The following is a 27,356-nucleotide window of genomic DNA, read 5'->3' as shown; positions in this document are numbered from 1 at the left end:
TTTAATTATTTAGGATGTGATCAAAACCTTATTGACTTGTGATCAGAAAGATAAGGGATAAAAAAGCATTAAAACTAAAGATTTTATATTCATTACTTTTTTTTTTTCAGAAATAGCTTTTTCTGTAAATAGCTTTTATGTCACCACTGCTCCTGGATGTGTATTGTACCTAACTGCTTTGCCTAAAAGCTACAGAGAGATTTTTTTTAAACTGGAAGATCAAATAAACTTATTATTAATTGTCAGAATTTTGCAGAAATCACTCTTTCAAGTTTTTTGTTTTATCCTCTTATTTCAGGTTGTGGAACATTCACCTTTCTATCTTCTGCCATTGCTGCCATAAGTGGACTTCTGATGGGCTATGAGTTGGGCCTTATCTCTGGAGCTCTTCTTCAGATGAGCAGCATTTTAAAACTCTCTTGCAAAGAGCAGGAAGTCATTGTAAGTTCCCTGCTTTTTGGGGCCTTATTTGCATCCCTTACTGGTGGATTTCTTATAGACAGATTTGGAAGGAGACTTGCTATTATTATTGCATCTTCTTTACTTGTGCTGGGGAGCCTGATTTTGCTGCCTTATGAATCATACGAGATACTCATTGTGGGCCGGATTGCCATAGGTATTTCCGTATCATTATCATCAATTGCAACATGTGTGTATATCGCTGAGATCGCCCCACAGCACAGAAGAGGCCTCCTTGTGTCATTAAATGAACTCATGATTGTGATAGGCATTCTCTTTGCCTATATTTCAAATTATGCATTTGCCAGCATATCTCATGGCTGGAAGTACATGTTTGGCCTCGTGATTCCATTAGGTACTCTGCAGGCTATTGCCATGTATTTCCTTCCTCCAAGCCCTCGGTTCCTTGTGATGAAAAATAACGATGAAGCGGCAAGAAAAGTACTGGAGAGGCTACGGGAAACATCAGATGCTACTAAAGAGCTTACTGTGATTAAGTCTTCCCTGAAAGATGAACATCAGTATAGTTTCTTGGACCTGTTTCGTTCAAAAAACAACATGAGGGCCCGAATGCTGGTAGGACTCACTCTAGTGTTTTTTGTGCAAACAACTGGGCAGCCCAACATTTTATTTTATGCATCAACTGTTTTGAAGTCAGTTGGGTTCCAGAGCAATGAAGCTGCCAGCTTGGCTTCCACTGGAGTTGGAGTGGTTAAAGTGGTCAGCACAGTCCCAGCTACATTTTTTGTGGATCAAGTTGGAAGTAAAACTTTTCTGTGTATTGGCTCTTCTGTTATGGCAATATCGTTGGTCACTATGGGCTTAGTGAACTGTAACATACATGTGAATTTCACCAAAGTCTGCAGAAGCCAGTCTCCAGAGGATTTCTCTCTCCAGAGACCAGGAAACTTTACTGTCACCAATGGGAGTCTCAAGGACCTCTTTGCTAGCATGGCTTCAGCAGAAAGATTGTCATTTGATGTACAAAGTCCAGATGTTGCCAGGACAGGAGAACTGAACAGGACTGCCCTGGCAGGAGGCAAAAGCACAACAGGGTCTCACTTGGAAAGTGGGGAGGTTCCTGTTGTCCTGAAATGGCTCTCACTGGCCAGCCTGCTTGTCTATGTTGCTGCATTTTCCATAGGTCTTGGACCAAGTAAGTGTTTAATTTTTCTAACTGTTTGTAACTTACATTATAAAGTGCTGGGATAACATGCCTGGCTTGGCATTAGGCAGTTCCTAAGCTGGGCAAAGCAGCATTGTCTGCCAATATGCACTGGTATTGTCATACACCATCCTGGTAGGCCTGGCACATACTTTTTAGGAAGAGTTCCGCCCCTTAAGGTCAATGACCTGATCTCTCTTCTGTTCAGTGCAATTAACTGGTCCCTCTTCAGTTAAGAGCTGCTGTTAGCTTTGTACATCAAAATTATGGATCCTCCAGCTATCTTTCCTCTTTCTAGTCTATTGTGTCATTACACTGGGAAGGTTAGGATGTAGGCATTTGCTGTTGCTAGCTCCTAAACCCAAGATGATGATAAGCTCTGGACCTCTGTATGGTATGACATTGTCAAATCCACAAAATATCAACCTGCCTGAGTCCCTCCAAGGGTCTGTCCCTCTGACTGTGTAATAGTCTTCAGATGTAGAAAACACATTCAAGGTACCATAATTCATGAGCAAGCTGTAGTACCGTTGCCACTGCTTGGGCAAAGTAAAATTCAACAACAACACAAGTAGGAGGACACAAAGGTGTGACACTGTACAGCTGACACTGTACTGCTGCATCTGCCATCACACTTGCACAGGTCTCACTCTCTCCCAAGGAGAACATGTCTGTCATTCCAAGGGACTAGAAATTAAATTTCTCCATTTTGTTTGGTTTCAATAGCACTTGCATAATGTTGTACTTTGAAGGGGTTGACTTTTTAAGTCACTCTGCAAAACCCACATGCCAAGTCCATTATTTATTAACAGACTCTATGTGCTTTTGCACTCTGGCTCAAACTTGCATTGCAAACAAACTGTACTCTCCTGTACTATTATGATAAAAAGCTTGCCACAAGGATACAACCCAACAATTGCACTAACAACAACTCCCCTGCAGTATTTATTTATTTTAAACATTGCTCACAGGGAGAGCAGTGTGAGATAAGCATTCATTGCCAGGGTTGCAAGCTTGACGGTGTTATTACAGCATTATTCCTTCCCTTGAAGATTGTCTTGGGGCTGGATTCTGCTTTCTGTGACATAGGTTCAAAAACAGGGGTGAAACCCTGAAAAGAAAATGTTACTTGAACTTCTATTTGGGCGTTTCAAACATATATTTAATGACCCTTAGAGTGGGGTCACATGTTCAGTCTTGGCCTCCTGCTGAAATCTGCTTTCCTGGTGACCTGGCTGTAAATGGGTTCTTCGTCATTTGAGTTGGCCTAATGTACAGTTAATGAGAACAATGTCTGTTTTCTTGAAGGCTACAAAAACTGATGTGTTTTCCAGGCTGATCTGAGAAGTCTCTGAGGCCAGTGCTTTTTTGACCTCTTTCCTGACTTGAGAGCTCAAATGCTTTCAAACAGAAAATGAAAGAACAGGCACCTTCTCAGCTCCATCATGGAGAAATCATGTATAAAGCCATTGTGAGGTGATTTATACTGACAGATGCATTTGCCTAGCAAGTGAAGGCCAGGTCTAGCAGAGTTACAGGCATTTGAAATTGCAGCTAAGTCCTTTCAAGACATTTTCCTGCCTTTTAAAGTGCACTGTTCAGTTAAAATTTCAGTTAAAAAGTATAGAAAATGCAAGGGTTGGAGAACCAAGAGGTTGTTGAAATCTAGAAAGGATCTATCATGCTTGAATAGTCTGTATTGGGATGCAAGGTTATAAATTGTGTCTCATATACAGCCTACATCATCTCCTGTTTGGAGCCCTAATCCCTGAATGTGTTTTCAAAACCTAGCTATCTTACCCTCAGTGAACCTTTCTTAGTGTAAAGGAAAAAAATGAGCCCCTCTGCTTCTGTAAAGTAAATAGTTTTAACATGTTTATGTTATGCATCTGTAACTCTGGCCTGTGGTCTGGACCAGACTGTTCTCCATTGTCTACTCGTCAGTGGGAAGGAGGCATCGAGGCTGCACTTGCTGGCTGCTGTGTCCAGGCTGTGCCTGGGGCACCTGGGACAAGAGCACTGTAACACCTGAACCACTGTATTTTCAGTGGGAAACTCTCATGCTCCATGCAATGGTTGGCTAAGGTGAAGGTGGTGTTGAGGATGCCTCTCTTTGTAGATCATATCGACATCTTTTGGACAAAGAGCAGAGAAGATCTTGCTCTTTTCTTTCCTCACCAGAAGGCCATTTCTGGAATAAATTCACCCACTTTATTTTGAATCTATGCTGCACTATGTTCTGTGGGGATAAAGGAGACTTTATGTAGGACCATTAAGAGATGACACACACTTCACAGGACAGATCACACAATCTGAGCTCTATAATCTTCTTTTTAACGCCTTTGTACTTTTTTTTTTTCACATTTTCTTTTTATTCTGGTCAAAGAGATAGTTACAATTCAGATTAGTGTAGCAGACATTTATACATTATTTCTCTTTTGTTGCCAAATTACATAAAGTAGATTGATTTTTTTTAATGAACTAAGCATATGCTAAATATATTTATTGCCTTTTATCAAAACACACGGGCAGCAGAGTGATAAGCCCTGAAAAATAGACAGTGAGAGATAAAAGCCATTTTTGCATTACAAAAGAATTCATAGACTAGCAAACATCTGCTTAGTCAATTTTTTGATTCTGGGGCGCTCTGTATTTATATCATCAACCCTTACACAAGATAAAAGGAGTATTTCTGCTGCTGTGTTTCAGTTTAATTATGTTTGATGACTACAGTTCAAGTGCTTGTTCACACTCAATTTCACACAATTATGAGGATGTTTTTTAGATGCAACAAATCAGTGTTGCATCACACCACAGAACAGCACATGCCATTTCTCCTGGGGTGTTCACAGAGGCGTTTCAAGGCATTCAGTCATTAGCTAAGGGGGCTTGCTTTGACACCCATGTCTTGGGTTACTCTTTGTGTGTCAGAAAGGACAAACAAAGATCAGCCATTTTCATGAGGGAATGATGCCTGCAGAGCCCTAAAGGAACTACTCTTGGCTGCCATGTGAAGGGTGAGGAGTGTGAGAAGGGCTCCTTGTTTGCAGCATTTGTTTATGAAGAGAAGCTTTGGAACCTGCTGTATGTGGACAGGGGAGGGACAGGAGAAGTCTGAGCCTGGCAGAAGCACTGCTGTGCCTTTCACAGGGGTCAGTGACTGCAGGTTCATGAGATGAGTGTGGTGTGGAAGTAGATCACAGATTCATTACCCAAGCTAAAATGTGATCACTCAATGTGACCTTGGAAATTAATTTAACACAAAGGACACACAGAAGTAATCAAGTCAGGGCTATGACTATGCATGATCACTTACTAAATGGCACAGAATTAACTGAAGTAATTCCAGGGCATCTCATTTGTCAATTGCTCTGTTCAAACCATTTGAGGGTGCAAAAGCTAGAGGTCATTTGTCATAAAGAGGTGTCAGTTCCTTCAGGATACTGACACCTCTTTATGACAAAAAGGAAAGCAATGCTCCTGGGATATCAGACTTATTTTCCAAAATAAGGCTATTAAGTATAGGATTCTTATGTTTGGATAGAGCCTGTGCAAGAGACTTCTCTTGGTTAGCAACTGTAGGGCAGCTATAGCCTCTCTGAAACAGTATGGGTGCCCAGAGCTCTGCCGCTCTCCTTATAGACTTAATGAACGAAATTCAGATGTCAGATTGCACCCATTACCAAAGATCTGCTTTTCTGCCTTTACCATCTGCTTTTGCACCATTTATGATAAAATACTAACTAGGGACAACTTCTCCCTATATTTCCTGCATACCCCCCTGTGTCAGATGATCTTATCAGTAAGTAGCTGAAAGAAATATAGTAGCACCACACACAGATATGCAGGGATGCAGTGGGGTCTAGAGGCAATGCTCTTTATCAAAAAGATGTCAGAGTGGCTCCAAGAAATCCTAGGCTGAGAAGCAAGTAATGCAGACTGATTCTGGACCAAACAGAGTGTCTGTTTTCCCAGTCTGAATTTGTTCTTGCAAATTAAAGGCAAGTGAACAAAAACAGGGCAGTATCTCTTTGCACATACTGTGAGAGTTAAGTTCAAAGGAATCTATTAACTTCTCAGGGAGTTTTTGGTGTGGAATGAGGAACACCTTTAATGAGGGAGGGATGTCAAATGTATGCATTTGGACTGCATGTATGGCCTTGGTGCCTTGTACAAGAGCTCTTCATCTGTGAGTCCTTTAAACACATTTCTGTGTAACTGCAAAAGCATTTAGGCAGTTGGCCAATGAACTTTGGGATAATCTGCTGGAGCAAATCACATCAGCTCTGCTGGCTTCATGGCATTTCATGCTGAGCATGCAGATGAAAATCCACAAAAACACCTACAAATGAGAGTGAGGGGCAATTTCATGACATGAATCATCCTCAAAACTCCAAAATCTAGCTGTATAAAGTCCAAAGGTACATATGTCTCTGCCAACCTGGGATAAGGATGTTCTATTACTTCATGTCCTGGATCAGCTGCCAGCCTTGTGTGGCTCTTCAAAGCCAAGGAATAACTCTAGAGCTATTTTTTTGGAGACAAACTCCTCTTTCTGGTGACAACTCAGAGCTTGCAGGGATTCCTCAGACCCAAGCACTTAGAGCCTTCTTTACACACTGATTGCTGTGGCCACAACACACCAAAGACAAATTAATGTCTGCAGCTGCAGAAGTGTTTCCTGGGTTTCAGGGTTTGGCACAAAGAAATACATTTGCCTATCCATGTAGATATAAACATCAAAAGATATTTTTAACATGCTTACAGTCAACATATTAAGTGCATAACCAGGTCTTGGAGGAGGGGTTTAGAGCTTACTGCAAACCCTGATTTTCCACGGCGCTGTTGCAGTCCCATTGAATTGTAGCTCCCACAAACCACAGTGAGACACAATCTGGACCCCAAGCAGGTTTCCACCCTCCAGATAATCAACACCCAGTCCATCTGCAGGGAGAGAGGAGTCTCTCTTGTGCCACAGACCCCCCAAGAAACACAGCTGCCACATCCTGTGCTTCTATGTCACCACATGGCACCGCCCGGAGAAAAAAGTTTGCCAGTGGTGACCCTCTCCTTTCCATGCACAGTGCTCTCACCACCAATGCATGGATGGACAGACTGCTTTTAGGATTTTTCTTTTCAAGGATGCTCTGCCAAGAGGGGAAAAGACAACAGTTCAGTTTTTCCTTTTTGGGACCAACAGTCCCCCCCATTTTCCCCTGGGGCCGAGGATCCACGAACAGAAATCTTCTTCTCTTCTTCCTCTCTGAAGACAGGGGGCACCACCACAAACTTCCTTAACTTTTCTCTGTTCGCTCTACTTCTGTCTTTTCCCAGCTGAAGCAGGTCTCTTGGGCTCACCAGCATCCTCCTAAAATACAGTCTCTCTTGGAGGAGAAGATCAGTTCAATCTGTGGCTACCAAGAAAAAGTCCAGCCAAACAGCCACTCCATCATCTCCTCCCACCTAGAATTTCTCCTTCCAACATCCCAGGTCCCAGGCTGTCTCTCGTCCTCTCTTTTCAAACCAAGGAGGAGAAAAATTTCACAAAGCTTTCATTTCTCAGGAAGGGTTAAAAGTCCCGACTCCCAGAGATGGCTCGCTGCCCAGGCTCCAGCTCCTATAGCCCGGCTGGGCACCTTGCGGCCCCCCCCCCGGCTCTTCTCCTTCCCCGCGGTAAACTGCTGGCAAAACCACTGCTGTCTCTTTTCTCTCTTGGGAGAGAGAGACTCTGGGGGGAACGGAGACATCCCAGATTTTCTCCACCCTTCCATCTGCAGGGGGCCAGCCCGGTTCCAGCCCCTCCACCCTTGGGCCTACCACCGAAGGCCACATGGCTTCTCCCCTCCCCCACCCAGCTCGTGGCCGGGCAGGGGAGAGTCCTGCACTGACCGCTGACCAGAACCCAAGAGAGCGAGTTCTCCTGGGAATTCTGCTTTTAACCCCTCTGTGTTCTCAGAGGCGTGTCTACCTTCAATTGGTCAATGTCCAAATTGACTTCTTCCTTCCGGAAAAAATCTTTTTCCGTGTCAAACCACGACAGGTTGGCAGTACTTTGGTATTGCTAAATACCTGTTAAAGATTGAAATTGAATATCCACAGGAAGCCTTCTCAGGCTGGGGTATAATGGCCTCTGCAGCCACCTACTAGCCTCAGCCACCAGGTGAATATTTCTGATTGGAAAACTGGAAAAAAATGACATGCTCATCACTCTTTCTTCTTGGCTCCTGAAGTGAGCACATTACCTACAAAACGGGAGACCAGCTGACTGCTGGGAGCAACACACCGGTGCCCAAGGCTGTGAGGTCCAGACTGTCAGTAGATGCAAAGCAAGTCTGCAGACCATGTATGAGGGGAGGGCGAGCACAGGACTCACAAAATGGGGACATGGCAGTTTTGGGGTCAGCACTTTCCCTGAGGACGGCTTCCGGTGGACTCTTAGCCACTCATGTACAGGCACCTCAGACTAAAGTTCCTCTTGCATTTGGGGATCACTAATATCTCCTTTTTCTCCTTGTGTGGATGCAGAGGCACTCAGAGCAGGCAGATTCAAAGTTGTTGGAGCAGGCTTTTTCCTAAGAGAGGATGAACACAGGTGAACAAAGCAGGGACTTGTGGTCACTACAGTCACTCCCTTTATCTTCATCCTAACACAGGAAAGGCTGGCAGGCCACCAAGCCTGCCTTTGTGTTTTACTATTTTCACATTGGTTAAATTCCTCCCACATGAAAGACCCAGGACTGTGGCTTTGTGCTCCCCAGGCTGGGTTCCCCCCAGAAGACTGTGGTCTCCAGCAAGCCTTACTGTGGTGCACCATCTTGCTGCTGTTGGAGCTCTCTGTGTGGATCACCAGCCCTGGGAGGAGCAAAACCTGTGCAGAGAAGTTGGTAAAGGCAAGCCCCTAGAGAGAGCACACCTTAAGAGCAAATTTTTACTGATGAAAGTGTAGTTTAGCATGATAGATGTTCATTTCTAGTTTAAATCTAGGCAGATTTGCCATATTGAGTATATCTGAGTTAAATTTATATCAGCTTGAATGAATACTTTAAAACTGAGATAATTTGTACCTAAAGTGGAACAGATGTTTCAATGTGTTTGGGAATCCAACTGATGCAGGAGCCAGACTCAGATTATCAACAAAGATTAATATTTTCTCCACCAACGGGGGGCTTTCAGATCCCTGCTCTCTTACTCACAGCATGGTGAATAAAACCAAGGTTGTGGGTTCAATCCCTGTTCAATCCTGGTATGGGCCACTCACTTAAAAAGCTGGACTCGATGATCCTTGTGGGTCCCTTTCAACTCAGCATATTGGTGAAATCTGTGACCTTTCCTTTGGCACAATGCTCGTTTCCTTACTGCCTGTTAAAAGAACTTTAGGATGACCAGGAAACTAAATTAGACAGCATTCCACACACAGTATGCTTTAACTTTTTGTAAACCCTGAAGTGGTCATGCAGTTGGACTAGATGACCATTGTATATCCCTTTGTACTGAACTATTCTATTCTATTCTATTCTATTCTATTCTATTCTATTCTATTCTATTCTATTCTATTCTATTCCCATGTAAAAACCCACTTGTTTTCTCTACATCTTATTGTGAGCTATTGAAGTAATTTAAATGCAGCTTTAAATCAGTGTTGGAGAAAGTGGGGAAGAAGGAAGAAGGATCAGGCAAGAAAGATCAAGGAGGTTGTAAGAAAGCTGAAGGGTTCACAAGAAAAGTGAAATCCATAGAGGTGAAGAGGAAAGTAAATCCATCCTCAATCCATCACTGTCTTATACAATCTTGAGTGGTTTGTGGTGGTCTCTCTCTCTGTGTTTTATTGGATTAATCAAGGCAAGACCCAGAGCTGGAACACTGCCATAAAGCCCAGAGAACTGTACTGGAGGCAGCTATACTCCCTTTGACTTTCATCCTGTGATTGTTAGATTAACTGGCTACCTGAGTTAAAGCATGATTCACTAGCACAGTTAAAGGCTGAACCTTTTACATGTCTTTCACCTCAGTCACTAAATGCATCTGTAACAAAACCCAGAACAGCTGGTTTGACACATGATGCTGTACAGCCCAGGGACTTCATCACAGAGGTCATATCTCTTGCCATCCTGACAATCCAGATTGTATAGGATGCTTTTTCTCTGACCCTTAATGCTCTTGGGCTTAATCTTGGCCACCAAATGCTTGACCTGAAACTGGAAAATCTTGTCAGAATGAGAACTGTTGGTGTGGAAATTCTGAAACCTCCATGAATTTAGTTGGCTGTTCCTATGTTTTGAAATATTGTAAGCTTAATGGTTTTACACTGTCTTGGAAAACACCGCTAAAAAAATCAGATACCTAGAATTCACCTCAGTATCTCCTACATTAAAGCAGTATCTCAGGCTTCTAAAAGCAGGTGGTTGGCATATTAATTTGTAGTGCACAGGAATCTGATGTTAACAGACATTCATGCTCAACATTGCCTTGCATGACATTTATTTACAATGTTTTATTTTTGAGTTTTGACATTTTCCCAGCAGCTGTGGCCTGACCTTAAAATTCACAGAAATTAGAAACATCAACTTTATGATTTTTTGTGGTTTATTCTGGTAAATGGGATAGTGGTGGGGACTAAATCAAGTATTCAAAACCAATCAAGTGCTTAAATGCTATGTTGGAATTTAATGAAGATAATGAACCTTGGGAATATGCATGTTCCACCGAGTAACAGTACAGAAAATCTTATTTCAGATAATAAAAAAAATTATCTTGGATTCTTTGTTTTATGACAAGATTCCTATCACTGTTTATTTGTACTGAATAGTCTTTTAATGCATGCATCCATGTGGTTTGAATATGACACTCCACATGCTTATCTAGTTCATCATTCCTGTGGTATTCAAATGCTGCCTGACATGGCCTTTATTTCACACTGTATCTGTACTACTAAGCTGCAGTAGAAAGACAAGGCATACCAAAATGAAAAATAAAGCAAGGGTTGTAAATTTCCCACTTCTCCCTATTTCTTTGCCCCAGATAAAGTTTATTGGAAGCCTCTTGTTAACACATGAGGCTATCCCAGGAATAGGTTTACCTTTTCAAAGGCTGATTGGTAGTTGTGAAGTGCAAGGAAATTTAAGATATTTTTGGATACCTGTATATTAATTTCAGGATTTCAAATTACAGAAGATGCTTTCTAAAATATCAGATGAATAGGTCTGTCTTATCTCACTTGATAAAACCTAAAAATTTGGGGGGCTTTTGTAAGTGACAAAAAGGTCATAAGAAGGAAAAATTGATTATATGATTATGAGACATGGGAATGTCAGTGGGAGCTTCTTAATTGTTTTATTATGTTATTATATTTCAACCCCAAGACTGCATTTAAACTGTATATTGAAATGCACCTGAAACCAGAGACTTGATTTTCACTGGCATTTAGGTTCCTTTTTGTAACTCTGATATGTTAATGAGGGAAAGTCTTGGTGGATCAGGCCAAAGGCTTTGCCTGCTGAGAGACAGAGCCTTGGCTACTGAAAAGAGGGAGAGACCACGCCAACCATGCTCCAGCCACTCTTCCTATGTCTCTGCAATGACAGTGGTTCAATCTGCTGTTGAAAAGGTAGGTGACTTCCTGTGGTTTGGCATTTTATGCTCCACTTAAAGAGGGATCTGAGTCAGTATCCTGAGCTTGGTGCTCTGTGTATTGCAAATATCTCTTTACTCATAGTTCTGTGTTAGTAGACCCATTGGCACAAAGCTATTGCTTAAAGGAAATGGAGCCTGTCCTTAAAATTATGCACAGTTTTAAAGTTTAGCTCATATTGGTTTCCTTAACCATATTCTAGGAGACAAGACCATTGTGATACTGATATCTGTAAAATGTTTGCAGGTCATCTGTCAGGCTTCATAAAATCCAGTTTCCTTTAGGAAAGAGGGCTGGGGAAGAATTTTTTAGAGGCAAGCTGTTCTTGGGCCAGCTATGTGCAGAAACTAAAACTGTCAGTAGTACTTCAAGTGCAGATTCAGTATTTTATTTCACTTGTAAAGTTCATTAAACTAAAACAGGTATTATAAAGTATGAGAAAACAGTTATGCTGAAAAGGTAAAAATGTGTAATCAATCACGTAACTTATTGGCTCTTCTGAGGAAGGTGAGACTCTCAGCCAAAGCACAGAGTGCATGGTAGGTCAGTGCATGAAGTCAGGAGACTGTTTCTCTTGTGCCATCCAAGTTCCTGTGCCACACTGAGCTCTGGGAGGAAAGCCAGGAAGATTTTCTCAAAGGGAAAGGGCATGCAGGAAGGCACCCAGCTTCTGCTGCCTTAGAAAATCAACCCTAAGTGCAGAAAACTCTTAGGAAGAAACAGAACTAAAAGGCACTTTGTGGTGGTTAAATCTAGAGCCTTCACACCTTCCTTCCCACTGCCTTCCTCCAGCAGCAACCAAAGCAAAGCATGAGCAGCCATTTCCAGGCTTCTCACTAAATAAGTCACTGTTGTAAAATGTTGCTTATCCTTTCTATTGGGAGTTTTGTGAGGCATGCACACAAATAAAATCTGTTGTTCAAGAGCAAAGGCCTAATTTGGCCCCAATTGCTGTGTCACAACAGATTTTTTTCTGCTGTGCAACCCCTCAAGGACCAGCAGTAGCTCTTGGGTACTGGAAAAACAGGTTCACTTATCCCACCCAAGTGGCTAATTTCTCCTCTACATTCTACTTTGTAGAAGAGAAATATGTGATAAGCCAAACTAATTCACACTGAACTTCCTCATGAGTTAGGGCTTCTGGCTGCTGCAGTCATTCCTCTGCAAATCCCTCAAAGGATTATCCTGGATTCAATATTCTGAACAAATAAACACCCACAAACAGGAATACATATTTCAGGTTTTAATTAAAATGCCTTTTCTTGGACTGCAGTATGTGTTTTATTATAGTAAGCATATTCTCCCTTGAAAGCTTATTTAATTTTTTTCCTTTTTCTCTCTTTTTTTTTCTTTTCTGCCACTCTGCACGTTCTGTCTTGATGGGAGAATTTGAGTGTCTGCATAACAAAGGATGAGAGAAATGGTGACTGTGATATCCAGTTGCAAACAGAATTGTCATCTCACACATCAGTTCAAAACAGCTTTTCTTAGTGTACCTGAAAAGAGGTACAGACTATTACCATATCTGCCAACAGCAAGGCTATGATGCATTCTTCTTTTTTAACTCCAGCTGGCAGCTAAATACCTCATTGCTGCTTGCTCACGCTTTCCCCTGTCCCTTGCCCACTAGGGAGGAGAATTTGCAAACAAAAAGTTAAACCTCATGAGTTAAGAGCAGTTTAATAATTGAAATAAACAAACAAAAATAATAATTCTAATTATAATAATTATTATTACAATAATACCAATAAGTGTGATGAAAAGGGAGGAGGAAGAGAGAGGAATAAAAACCAAGAGAAACAAATGATGCCAACACAATTGCTCACCTGCCACTGACTGATGGCCAGACTTTTCCTGAGCAGTGATCAGTGGTTCCCGGGCAACTCTTCCCAGTTGATAATCTGGGAATGATGCTTTATAGAATAGAATATCCCTTTGTCCTGGCCGTGCTCCTTCCCACTTTGTTGTGCACCTGCTCAATGGGAATGGAAAACTGGGCATGGGAAACTGAAAAGTCTTTGATTTGGGTAAGCACTGCTTAGCAGCAACTAGAACATCAGCATGTTATCAACATTGTTCTCGTACTAAATCCAAAACACAGCACTGTACCAGCTACTCAAAAGAAAATTGACTCTCTACCAGCTGAAACAGGACAATTCTACTGATAGATTTTCTGCTTTTATTGGGCACTTTTATTGGGCAAGGTGGTCTACAAATGACATTAACTAAGAATTCTACTATTTCTAGATCCTTATGTATCTATCACTACTTGCCCAGTAATCCTTCAGATGGGGATAAACTCCTCTAAGACAACTCATTTGTGACTATTTTTTCCAGATGAAAATGGGCAGTAACTGAGGATCACTGACAACAGATTTAAGAATATATTGAACACCTTGCATTTAAAAGGAAAGCCCATACAATCCATAGCATTTCTTTTGAGTTCATGGAGATGAAAATTTGAATAGTAAAAAAAAAAAAAAACCAACCATTAAAATGCAGGCCTACAGTGTTGAGAAGTTAAGGGAGGAAGGACCATTAGGAAAATCAGATGTGAATTGCATCTCACTGCCCTCCTGCTCAAGTGGCCCAGAGCACAGATGATGGAGGTAATGCTTTGGAATCAATATCCTCCCCCAAACCCTTCCTGCTGCCGTATCATAAGCTGGAGGAGGCATGAGTGATTTCAGTGGTCCACCACAAGTTCCTTAAAAAACCACATGGGAGTGCTCAGCCTGTCTACTAGATAGTGATGCAAATAGTACAAACAGTGGACAACAATTTTTATGTACTCTGATACAGCCTCAGAGGAAAAAAGGATTAAATCCCACTTGTCCTAATAATGTTACTGCAAGGAGTCAGCCTAAAGGATTAACCATTAGAAACAGAACTATGGTGTACCAGAAGAAAAGAAAAAGAATTTAGATTTGCCACACTATGTCAGCTCCTTCTGGATTATCAATGACATCAGGTATCTTGCAACCAGTAGTCTGCTGCTTGGAGAGAAGCACCTTGGCAGCCATAGAATTAAAGTACATGTTTATAGCCTTCACCTGCAGAGATCAGGATGCAGCCAGAGGCATGAGATTAGCTGAGGCTTCTCCTGACCCATCTCTCAGCAATACAGCAATTCCACTCCTTTTAATGGGCACACGCAGGGTAGGACTTAACCCTTTCAGGCTGGCTCTCTGCTGGCAGCTTACATGCTCTCCAAAGAGATTCAGCTGCACATTTGCTTTATATTTTCCAGTTATTAATTTTGAGCAGCCATTTCAGTTTCGTATTACGGGGCAGTGCCAGCAAGAAAGATGTCTCTTGTTAAGCAAAATCATAGATTTTTAATGCCAGTCACAATCATCTACTTTGTCCTATTGCACAAAACTGTAGGCAGAGTTTAAGTCCACTTTTTGTGGACTTTATCTCCTTTATCTGCTTTGGAAAATGCCCAACTCCCTCCCACCTTCACCTCTTTCTAGTTTAAGCATCCCTCACTTTTGCCAGCCCCAGATGAGTTTCACTGGATGTTCTGTGAAAGCCTTTGCCAGAGTTACAAATGTGGGTGCTTGGAGCTGTGCTGGGACAGTGCTGGTGTGTGACAGCAGCACATGTGTCCCCCGAGTCCAGCTCTGTCCCAGTGTCCCAACAGGCACACACCTCACCATCACTGCTCACTCTGAAGGCTCCTGCCATCCCCTCTGATGGCACAATGTGCCCTTTGAAATCGAGATCAGCTACTGCTGAACCTGGCCTTCAGTGGGAAGTGGTTGGCCAGCTGTTTATTTCTGGTAATACCCAGCAAAGCCAGAAGCCAGCAAAATGAAAAACCTATTGGGTTTAATAAGCCTGGAATTTATATCTGTTCTTGGCAAAGCCGGTCATTAGCTGAGTCCTGCCATCTCTCGGCAGCTTTGCAGTGACTTGTTTGCCTCCTTCCCCAGCACTGATCATTTATTAGATGGTCTGTCTATGTTACTTCATGGGGTAATCCCTTCCTTATCTTCTCTTGGACCTTGTTTTGTTAACAACCCAGTCCTCCTTTTCAAAATCTAAAGTACTTCTGTCCGCTTCCCTCCTAAGCTGTAAATCAAATGAATCACTTTCCAGAGTTTATACCTCAGAAACCTGAATTCTTTCAACTATTGCAATGGCCATTTTCTGAATCTCACCATAAAGAATTTGATCTCACACAATGCGGGTATAGGCAAAAAAAAAAAAGCTAAGCAACAAATGAATACCAAGGGAATCTAATATTTCACTAATAAGAGCTGCTGAGCAGCTTCCAATTTGCTTCTACCTCCTGGCAGGAAAAGGTCAAAACAAGAACATTTTTCATTCATGTACCTCACTTTAATGTTGAGCACTCTCAAGCTCATTGTATTTCTCAGTCATTCTCATATTTTTCTGCTTTGATGTATGTTAATTTCACTTTTAAAAATTTATTTACTACATAGCAGTAAAGTAAGGAAGTAAGGAAGTAAAGAAGTAAGGAAGTAAGTAAGGAAGATGTCACATGAAGTTTGAGACATTTCTTGGCTTACAGCCCAGGTATAAAGTTCATTAGTTTGGCCATGTTGGCTGAAACAAAAAGTGCACTTAATCAGTGTGTTATCTTGTCTCCAGCCATATAACCTCCAGCCAATAACAAGTGCCGAGAAACAATGCAGAAGAAGAGGCCCATGCAGCATGCAGTTGTCCTTCTGCCTATCTATAGTTTAGAAAACTTCAAGAAAATACTGAGGAATTATTTTTACTATTGTGAACAATAGTTCTGGATGGATCTTTTTTCACACATATGGAGAAATAAAGTTTTGACACCCAGCATTTAATGATTTAACTGACCAATATTTTTCATATTGAAATTATCTTGTGACAGTGAGTTCCATGGCTGAAATACACATTGTATGAAAAAGCATATCCTTCTGCCTCACCTAACTGCTGTATCTGGTAATTTCACTTGGATTCTCTTGGTTTGTATCTTTTAGAATGTGACTAAACCCACTGCTCTTCTATCCCACAAAACTTCACCTAAGCTCTTTGATACTGAAAAGCCAGTGTCTCATTTGTTTCTAACCCTGTGTTACTTAACTCTTTCAAAATGACATGGTTTTCCTTAGGACTCTTCTTCAAGACACTGTACCCATCCCCCTTGATGCTAGTCAGCTTTATCCTAGCTCCAGCTAGGAGCTTGGTAGAGTCTAGCAGGGTGATCCCTTCCTGCATACCAGTGGAATGTTTTCTTTAATACTGGGATGTCACTGCCTCTGTCCCTGGCCTCTCATCCTCTCAGCCAGCACACTCAAAACACTTGGCTGCCTGATGATGATATTGCAAGTAACATTTCAGCACTCATACTGTTTTATCTTTGTCTGGGCACAATGTACACCTTTTCTAAAGGCACTTTCCTATTTCTAACAGTTTTCTTCATTCAGTAGTTTTTCTGTGCTGAGCTATTTCTCATTCATTTGGTTGTATGTATATTTTAAGCCTTCAACCACGTAGTTTAAACATCCTCTGGAGCACCACTGAAGGCCTTACCCTGATCTTTATATAAAGGAGGCTTATGTTAATATTGTTCTCATTTAAAATGCAGTAGGCTCTTGGCTTTTCCCTTTCTACAAGAATATTGATTTTTAAATGTTATAACTAGTGTAATAGAGCATCTTGCTCATGGTTGCATCTTGAACTACCCAGGCTCAGCACTGAAGCATTATTTGCCTTTTTTTCTCTCATTAAATATCCAACAAAGTGCTTAAAAGAACCATCATCTCTGGTATGTAAAATGTACTCCCAGCTCTGTGCTCAATTATGCATGATTTATTCAGTCATAATGGGACTAGCTGAAATCTTCCATTACTGTTCTGCTTCCTGGTTGTGCAGCCCCTGTGACTTTGTTTAGAGGTGGATGTCACCATTCTGGTCATGGGGCTGTTTATTATATCTGAATCCTCTGCTCTTTCCACTTGGGCAAGGAATATCAGGCCATCTAGTTTCTGTGATATTTAATGAAACAGTTAAGCTTTCTAAGCCAATGCGATATTTCTGTCTGCATTTGCAGTGTGTGCTCTTTCCTCTATATTGTACCATAATAAAGGACCATTAAACTGCACAATTTTTCTTAACTGCTGTCAACACACAGCACACTGCGGGTCAGCAAAGGTGAGTTACTGCCTGCAGCAACAAATCCCACAGTTGTTGAATTGAGCACAGAGAACCATGGTGCCCAGCCCTCAGCCTCATCTCTTACCTACGTCTCACCGGGGATCACCAGCTCTTTTCCCATCCATTCTGCTGACACCAGCCAGGGGTGGCCAGAGCAGACACTGAAACCTACAGAGTGTGTGCAGTGGGATTGCTGTGGCAGCATCCTTTGGAAATACTGCTGGATTACACAGCAGGTGGAGGGGTGGGGGGGGTGGAGGGTGGTATTTGGAGCCTCTTTTCAAGGACAGGCTGATTTCCCTTGTGGAATGCCACTGCTTAGGCTGGTGAAGGCAGTGACTTTGGGAGCATGAAGGTTGAATGTCCGCAGTGTTGTGTGCACAGTGCAGAAGGCAGCAGCAGTCATTATGAATGGGAGCCTGAACCTAGCTGCTGCCTTCCCCAGAGCAAGTCACATCCCTGCCATACCTACAGCAGCTGCTGCTTTTTGGCAAAGGTACAAATAGTAAACACAATCCCAGAGAGGTGCTAAAAGCAAAGAATCGATGGTTATTGCTGCTTCAGCTTGGGGAAAGGAGTAAACAGACTGTAGTGTCAGATTTCTACAACTGCTCTTTCCCCCCGGGGAATGAGCCTATCCACTCCTTGCCAGCTAGGCAGAGGTCAGGGCCATGCCAGCGGGTGTAGCTACCATCAGCAGACATGAAAAACAGTCCTGGTGTTTTGGTGGCATCTGTCTAAACTAAATAAGTGGTTGCAATAAAAGCAGTTAACCACTATTACAGCTTGATGCAGATCCTCAAGTATTTTGGTTCCTTAACAGGAAAACAACATGATTCAAACCTCCAGACGAATGATTGGTCAGGCTAAAAGGGTCAGTCTGTTGTTGGAAAATTGCATGGCATTGGAGGTGCCGCAGTGCCACACACTTCAGCGGCAGCATGAGCCATCCTCCAGTGCCCAGAACACTGCTTTGTTCCTGGAGGTTGGTTTATGCCCAGCAGAAAGTGGGTTTGGATTCTTTCAACCTTTATTTTAACTCTAATGTGACAGTAAATATCCCTTTTGCCAGTTTTTGATGTGTAACACTTTTTGCAGCCGAGCTTGTGTGCTGGCTGGCAGAATGTCCCATGAAGATGAACTGCAGGGGCTGTGAATGCACACCTCAGAATGGCTCCTTTGCCTCTTGCTTACTTGCTGCTTTGCTTTTCAGGTTCTGAAGTGTTGTGACTAGCAATCCTAGTGCCTGAGAAGTCAGTTTTCTTCTTCTTTCCTCCTGCCTCATCTGTAGGCACACCACAGAACGCACCAAAGGTGCTTCTTTACAGCAATGTTTGTCTTGTCAGCAGCAAGAACAAAAGCCTCTCTGTGGTTGCTGTTAGACGTGGAGGCTGTGTTATGGCCACTTGACTATGCCCAACAGGGTTAGGCCATTATGAAATGTGGTTTTGAGTCTCTGTAATAAAATTATCATTCTTCTGGATCACTCCCATGGTGGGAGTGAAGCTTTTAAAATTTTTCTTTAAGAAATAAAAAAAACTGGGCCAAGTCCACAAAAAAAATTAATTCAAATCTATGGTACTAAGAAATCTAGAATTTGCTCAAATCTGCACTGTTGACTCTAAACTTGGGGGGATTTTCCCCATTTAATCTAGTCCTTTTTAGTTTCCTCTTGGAGCACCATTTTTTTCCTACCTTTACCAGTGAAACACACTTGGACATACAGGAGCTTAGTTTTAAAATGTATATTTTAGACTGCCCAGTGCAAGTGTTCTGGGTAAACTCCTATCTGTCATTTTGCAGAAATAACAGCATAGATGAGCAATTTATAATTGCCAAGGGTCTGAAGACACAGCTCATTTATGTGTACCTTGCTGCTCTTGTGCCAGACATCTGCTAACCCACAACCTCTCCACATAGCAACTTCTTGCTAGTGCATCTTGCTTGCCAACAAAAGGAGAGGGTGGAGCAGGCTTTTGGCTGGGCCTTGGTTTTGTTTGTATATGGGTTTTTGTTCATTTTTTTTCTGATAATCAGGAACAGTAAAAAAATGTGTCTTTTTTTTTTTTTTTTTTTGCTCTTGCTATCAAGGTTTGCTTTTGGGAGCTAGCAGCACCAGTATTTAGATCACCTGTGATGTGGTGTGGCATGACATGAACGAGTCAAAAATCAGTCTCCAAAATCACTCTCTCTTCATTTATACCGTAGCAATCTCATTTATGTGGGGCAGAGAGCTGGAACAGCAAGCATAGTTTGGTGTGGCAGGTTGATTTATAAAGTGGCATAAACACACAGTGCCCCTCTGAGGCTGAAGGCTGCTTTGGTTTGCTGCCCCACTTCCATTAGTGCTATGTCACTCAAGAGTTACTTAGTCAGAACTCGCTTTCATACCCAGATGTGCAGTCAGAGCTCACCTCCCCAGTCCAGTGCCACCTGTCACTGGCTCAGGCACCCACTGGGCAGGGATGAAGGGATGATGACCTGAGGTGATGCTGATTGCTGCACATGCTGCCTGCAGAGTGTGGGCCCTCACAAACCTAACCCCCTATTCTTTCAGGTGGCCTCACCTGAATCCATGGACTACCTAGACTTACAGCAAGGAGAGCCATCCCTCCAAATAAACATTTTTTCCTTGTATTTCAGTGTCCTGGTTGGTCCTGAGTGAAATTTTCCCTGGTGGGATCAGAGGACGGGCCATGGCTTTGACATCTAGCATGAACTGGGGTATAAATCTCCTCATCTCCTTGACGTTTTTGACTGTAACTGGTAAGATTTCTCCGTGTCCTTGCAAGTTGATATTCTCCTAGTGGGCAAATCAAGTCTTTCTTATACAAAAGTATTGCTAAAATTGCAGCTGTGAAAGCCCAGGAGACAAGGTCTCTGTTTAGGTGATGGTGTAACTTCACCGTTCCCACCACATCTTTCTTTGTGCCAGTAACTTCAGCCACACAGAGCTGGCTGTCAGACCTTGCATATCCACACTGCCTCGGAAGGCTAAAAATACACAATGTTTAGGATTAAGTCCTGCATCTTCTGAAATCAATGCAAGTTCTGTTCTAGATCAGACGCCAGATTTTCTGATCAGACATTTTTAAACACAATCCCATTTAATTAATTCCTTTTCACAGGAATGTCTTGGCTTTCAGAAAATTTTCTTTAGAAAAAAATTATCTTTGTGAGGTAAAAGTCTTTTACATTTGAATGTAAGAAAGTAGAAGCCTACCATGTATGACTTCTAATTTGATGATAGTCAAAGGGGAAGGTTAAATGCTGATGCTGAAATGTATTGATTAGCAAATTTATTTTTCTGATTTTATATTATATGAGGTTTTGAAAATTTTAGTTTTCAGTCTTATTGTGAGGAAAATATGTGCTGAAAATCAAAATATATAAGAAAGCAGAAATTCCAGGTTTTCCTTCAGAAGCAGGCAATCAACTCACAAAAAGTCAAGGTAGTTTTCACCCATTAGATATTTTTCGAGACAGATTTGAAAATGAATGTGATATGTTATTAAAATGGGTTTCACATTTTCGTTTTCTTTCCAAAAAAAAAAAGAAAACAAAACAAGAGGGAGAGAGAAAGAAAAAACATTCTCCATCCTGAGTACTATCTTGATTAAAGCTAGGAAAAATATGACAGGTAAAGTTCACTGTGGTCACACTGTCATTTCCATTGGATCAAGGGTCTTCTTCAAAAGGAAACCATCCAGTTACTCCCACTCACTGCCCATCAGTTTGTGTCACAGAACTGCACTCCTGAACCGCACAAGCTTTTGGAAAAAACCAAATGAGAAAATGCATATTGTAGGCAGACCGGCTGCCAACACTTGCTCAGTCCTTGGACCAGACCTGAGTTATTCCTAAGGAAATGTCCCCAAAACCACCTAGTGCAGACCTCAGGTGCTCAGTGTTTCACCAGGAGGTCCCCACTTATCATGTAGTGCTACTTGTTAATGCACATCTTGCTGTTATCCTGGTCTCAGTTTCAAAGTCTGTAAAGCCCCAGTAACTCCCTTGGCTTAACTGGGTCTAATCTGGATTTATGAAAGTGCAAGTACAAGAAAACATGCATTTCTTGTCTGTGGTGGAAAGGCAGGATTGGGAATTCTGTTGTCAAATGAATACACGTGGTGGTCAGAGTAGCCAGCAGCATCTGCATGTAGCTGCTGATGCAGAGGTACCAGCTGGATCAGAAGCTTCATCTATAATTTTCAGCTCATGACACAACTGACAAATGTCTCAACTGCCCAGGTTTATGTTAGCAGGGAAAAGTGCTAAGGGAGCTGCAGCACACTGTTGGATTTGTACACACTTTACTTTCCAGGGGCTGCAGAGTACATCCCTCGGCCCGAGATCTACCTGCCCCTGGGCTGTAGGCTCAAAAAAACACAAATTCTTGGATGGTCCATTAAGAGTTCACTCTTGGATCACTTTCTGGCACAGCACCCGTGACTCGCAGTGGAAATGCTGGGCACTGACAGGTGGGGAGGATTAGCTGGAGACAACTGTAATAGTGTGAAAAATGCTTGGATTTACTCCAAGAAAGAATGTGCACCAAAACCAGACACAAGCAAAAATCCAAGGCATTCATGATCCCCACTGCCTTCCCACAAACCAGTAACAATGGCTACTCACTGTTTTCATCCAGAGTGATTGCAAATAAAATAAACCAAAAGGTTCATGCTAAGCGGACCAATATGAACTCGTTAATTTTCTTTCATATGGAGTATTAGAAAAAGCAGAGCCACTCTTCTTTTTCAATATATGTGAACTAAGAATAGCAGCCTGGCTTCTTTCTAACTTCTCCTGTGCATTAGGGGCTGTATCCTATAAAATACAGCAACAGGAAGAAAAATTGCAGTATTTGAAAATTAAAAAAGACATGTTTTCTTCCTTTGTAGAGCTCATTGGCTTGTCCTGGGTGTGCTTCATTTACACAATAATGAGTCTAGCATCACTGGCTTTTGTTATCATGTTTATACCAGAGACAAAAGGATGCTCCTTGGAGCAAATATCCATGGAACTAGCTAAACAGTAAGTACCAAGCATCCAAGCATGTGTCTGCATCCCCCAAGTGTCAGAGGGACAAAGCAAAGCCTTTCAGCATCACATATTAAAAAAAAAAAAAAAAACAAACAAACAAACAAACAAAAAAAAACTATTGGGGAAAAAGGAAACTAAAGGAAAATTCTGATTCTCTCAAGGCTTGAGCTTGCACATGTTGATCTCAGCAGCCAACCAAACATTTTGTTGGTGCTGAAGGACTGGCCCTAAAGGCAAGGTATTTTTTGAGGTCCTGCAGCCAAGCCTGGCTCCCCAACACTTTTGCTGTCTGGTATTCCTGGATGGGAGGGTGACCCTGATCTTGCATTTAGGACTGTGTGTTTTGGGTTGCATGCAGAAAACGGGAGGGAGAGACCCTGTATTTCAAATTGGCTTGTTCTGGATGTCACTTCATGGCTCCATGTGGATTTTGATAGCTGCTGTTAGATGAGCTTTTCTTATGTCTTTACTGAATGCTGTAGACAGGTGAGGGTCAGTCTCTTCTCCCAAGCAACAAGTGACAGGACAAGAAGGTCTCAAATTGCATCAGGGGAGGATTAGATTGGATATTAGGAAAGAATTCTTTACTGAAGGGGTGGTAGGGTGTTGGAAGAGGCTTCCCTGGGAAGTGATGGAATCATCACCGGTGGAGGTGTTAAAAAATTATCTAGATCTGGTGCCTGGGGACATGGTCTCATGGTAAAGATAGCAGTGTTCAGTTAAGAGCTGGACTTGATGATTTTAGAGGCCTTTTTAGACCTCCAAAATAAAAAATAATAATAAACTAACCTACAAGTCTATATACTTTATTTTGGCAGTTAAAGTAATTAATATGTGAACAATTTATTATCATCCTGTATTTGTATTTTTTAGATTACAGGAGAATATTTGCAACTCAGCCAGGCTTGACGGAGCTTGTTTATAGACTAATTAGTGTACGGACTAAGTCCTGCCGCTGGCCCTCGGGCTGTCCCTTCCCCTCCCTCCTCTTAGGGATCCATCCCGGCCGGGCGGAGCGTGCGGCGGGGCCGCCCCCGCGCGGGCAGGCGGGGGAGCGCCGGTACCGCCGGAGCGTCCCGGGGCAGCCCGGGGCATCCCGGAGCATCCCGGAGTGTCCTGGGGCATCCCGGGGTATCCCGGAGCATCCCGGAGCATCCCGGGGCGTCCCGGGGCATCCGGGGTATCCCGAGGCATCCCGGGCGCTGGGGTGGCTCTGCGGGGTGCGCTCTGCCGTCCTGCCGGGCCCCCATCCCTGCGCTCAGTGTGTGCCGCAGGGAGAGCGCGCTGCCGGCCGCCCGCAGTGGCCAACGCGTGCGGGGTTTTGTGCTTCTGCAGGAAATACGTGAGGACGCCCTTGTGCGGGGCGAGCCAGCGCAGAGAGAAACTGGTGGAACTTGCCGAGAGGGAGAAAGAGCAACTCTACTAGACGCGGGGCAAGCAAAGCGGCCTTCACCAAAAGACTGATTAAACAAAATGAAAATGCTTTGTGATGCTCACACTCTTATGGGACATGTGGTATCGTTATTATACACAAGTATTATCTCTTTTATTTCTTGGTAGTATTTCTTTCAGCGGCAATTTACAGCCAACATTAAAGAATGTTACAGTTTATGACTAACTGGAAATCTAGACTCTGTTTTAAACCAGCATCCCTCAGATCCCCTGAGGTTACTCACCTCTTGCATACAGGAGGTGAATGGAAATTGGAATATTGCACACAATTCTCCTATTCATATTCAACTACAGTTCAGTCTGGAAGAAGTGCAAAGAAGAATCAGGATGCCAGGAAGAAGAAAGAGTCTCAACAGGAGGAGCCTACCAAAGACAGGTCTGTTTAGGCTAGCAAAAACGGGGCTGAAAAGGGTTAACTGTTGGCAAGTTAGGGAAAACAATGCTATGGAAAAAATGCTATGTTCAATGCTATGTCCAAAAAATGGACAACTATGGAATGTAAAGGATGACATTAGTGCAGAACTACTGGATATAAACTTTTTATAAATTAATTTAGGATTCAGCTTAACAAGATCTGAAAAAGGATCTTGTTCAGATGAACTTAATTATTTATAACGCAGAGCACAGTCAACTTGTAAGAGGAATTTTACATAAATTTTCTCAGTAGGGCCAGGATTCAGTGAACTCAGAAATACTCCTCAGAAAACATTGTGAGATTGTTTAATGTGGGACACTAAATGTGTCACTCTCTACAACTCTCTTAACTAGCCAGGTGGGGGTAGGCCTGTTCTTCCAGGCAATCAGTGACAGACTGAGAGGAATTGGCCTCAAGTTTGGACCAGGTGAAGTCCAGGCTGGGTATCTGGTAGAATTTTTTCACTGAAAGGGCAGTTAAGCATTGGAATGGGCTGCCCAGGGAGGTGGTGGAGTCATCCTCTCTGGAAGTGTTCCAGAATCGACGGGATGTGGCACTTAGTGCTGTGGTTTAGTTGGCATGGTGGTGTTTAGTCAAAGACTGAACTCAATGATATTGGAGCTCATTTCCAACCTTATTGATTCTATAATAAAGTAATCTAAACTGATGATGGCCTTACAGAAGAGAAGAGAGGATTTCTTTGGCCTCTCATTTCCAGGAAAGTTGGAAACTGAAGGTACCAGAGTTGATGTCAAAATAAACAGGACACACTAGACTGACTTTTGGATTCAGAAAGTGAGAATTGTGGTACATGGCAGCACACAGAGAATTCAAGAAGGAACTGTAATCACTGCAGATCATAAATTATGTCCAGTTCTTGGTTATTGCTTAGCAAGTGTATCCTAAAGTACTCAACAAGTCTCTACAAAGGGTTATTAATATGCTCCCATAAAAGAACATTGGTATTTTTTTCTTAGTGGGTTAATAGATGTTGTTAGAATGATCAGTAGATAAATATATATTAGCACATAAATAAATGGTTCCTTGTTTAAAGAAAAAAAAAAGAAAAAAAAAAACAAAAACAAAAACAAAGCATGCTTTAAAAGCATGTTGGCTGTCACTGTAGCCACAAAGTGGCATTTCTTCCAGCATTTCTTTGAGGCAGCTGGAAGACTGACAGAGTCAGCTGGAGTGCAGATACTAGTTTGAGCTAAGCACGTGATCCCACTTTATTTGCTGTCTCATAGCATTAAAACCACCTGACTATGTTCTGCACTGAAAGAAAAGTGACTTACTGGCACAAATAAAGTTTTACTTCTGAGCAAAGCAGATCAGTTCTGATCAGATTCTCACATGGTTGCATTTCTAGATATTGACATCACAGATTTGTATGCACAAGTCTAGTCAAGACAGTGAGCTCATGTTCAAGACCTGAAAACAAACTATTGAAGCTAAGGCCATTATTTGCCTGAAGTCACAAAACATTTAGCTACATTTAGCAACCTCAGCCTTAATTTTATAGCACTGATGTCTATGAAAATCTCTTCACCTGCTTCGTGTTTATGCTGGAGGACAGTTATCAGTATCATGCATTCTACTGAGTCAACTTCAGAATCAGAAATACAAAGGTGACTCTGGGTAGTCTTCCAAATATGCTGCCAACATTATTCTTATACTAACAAGTGCCTGGGATTAAATCCAGTAATATTCAGTGTTACTGACTGTATTTTAAGACTATATTGCAGGAAATTAATCCATTTCCTGGTCCTGGACTTTACCAGGTAGTGGACTATTTGCATTTCCTTTTGTGTCCCCATTTGCTCTGGCTGGTACTCTTTTCTGAAAGCTGCCTCCAGATAGCAGATGTTTGCACATGCAATCCAAGTCTGTACTGGCTTTTAATTGCTATTACATTGTATTTAGTGAAAGGGGCTTCTGCAAAATCCTTCTTAGCATTGTAGCTTTCCAGACACCTCTGCTGTAATAAATTTTCTGAATGTTCTTACAGAAACAAATTTAACTTAGAACATATCATAGAAATTGTCTCCCCAGTTTACAGGTTTTGGGATCATTGCAAGCTCTTCTAAACTTTTCCTATGCACACCTATTTAGTGCAGAAACAAATAAATAAAAATGCCATATTCCTGAAGAAGGGATAGTTTCAATACTGGTTTTACTGACGAGACAGTGATAGACCTTCAGATAACTCCTACAAGTGATGATGTTGTAGTCAAGGATTTTAAAAATTATTATAGCTACAGTCTCAATTGTAGTCCTACAGACTTAGCCTTATATAGCTTGTAAATGTAGCCATAATTGTACAGTCTTTTATGACAAAGCCTGCACATCTGATGACACAGAGCTGGCACTCACCATCTCATCAATTATGAAAATACAAGAGAAAAAAAGGATACATTTTACAAATCACATCCCTGGATCTCTGAAGCACTCTACAAAGAAATTTGTCCCAGATCTAAAATTATTCAGTATCTTCATCAGTGGACTGGATTACAGAACAGAATACGCTTATTAAATATGCAGGCAACACTAATCTGGGAAAGACTGGGTTGGAATTCAAAACTTTGCAAATCCATGAAAAAAAGCAGCATACAATTCTGAAAACGAAAGCACAAATTTCCCTGGTAACACTAACTGCAAGTCCGAGAATGATAAAATGGTGCTAGAAATTGCAGGAAAAGTTCCAGTAGCTGTGACAACCCACAAGCCAGCAATGAGTCAGAGTTATCAATCTACTACCCTTAGTGGGGTGTATAAATAGAACCAACCCTTCTCTGTAAAGAATGTGAAATGAACTTTTTATGGCACTGCCAGTGCTACAGCTGAGCACTGTGGGGAGTTTTGCATGGGATCCACCTGGAGAAATCAGATGAACAGTGCTCTAGGAAACTTGGTCACTGAGGAAGAGATGACTGACAGGTAAGTTTATCCAAAGCATTGCTTCCCACACTGGAGGTGAGAGCCATCATGCTGGGACACACTGGCCTGGATCTCCTATTGAGCATGCAGGAGTTGGT

At 42.1% G+C, this 27,356-nt stretch overlaps 1 protein-coding gene across 2 annotated transcripts in view; it reads left to right on the top strand.

The window, feature by feature from the left end:
• SLC2A12 (solute carrier family 2 member 12) overlaps window positions 1-24,072 on the top strand; it is a 31,631-nt gene extending 7,559 nt beyond the window's left edge. The window contains exons 2-5 of one of the 2 annotated variants that reach the window (XM_030267964.4): window positions 299-1,615; window positions 20,055-20,177; window positions 22,313-22,445; window positions 23,790-24,072. In XM_030267964.4, the coding sequence (XP_030123824.3) occupies window positions 299-1,615; window positions 20,055-20,177; window positions 22,313-22,445; window positions 23,790-23,880 (1,664 nt within the window). In that variant the 3' untranslated portion in view covers window positions 23,881-24,072. Of the gene's footprint in view, window positions 1-298; window positions 1,616-8,382; window positions 13,016-20,054; window positions 20,178-22,312; window positions 22,446-23,789 lie in introns of those variants that run through there. The other variant, XM_072926914.1, reaches the window with a different exon arrangement.
• The last annotated feature ends 3,284 nt before the right edge of the window (window positions 24,073-27,356 follow it).

Source organism: Taeniopygia guttata, chromosome 3, assembly GCF_048771995.1.
Source record: "Taeniopygia guttata chromosome 3, bTaeGut7.mat, whole genome shotgun sequence".
Lineage (NCBI taxonomy): Eukaryota > Metazoa > Chordata > Aves > Passeriformes > Estrildidae > Taeniopygia > Taeniopygia guttata.
This window is presented reverse-complemented; position numbering and strand designations above follow the sequence as displayed.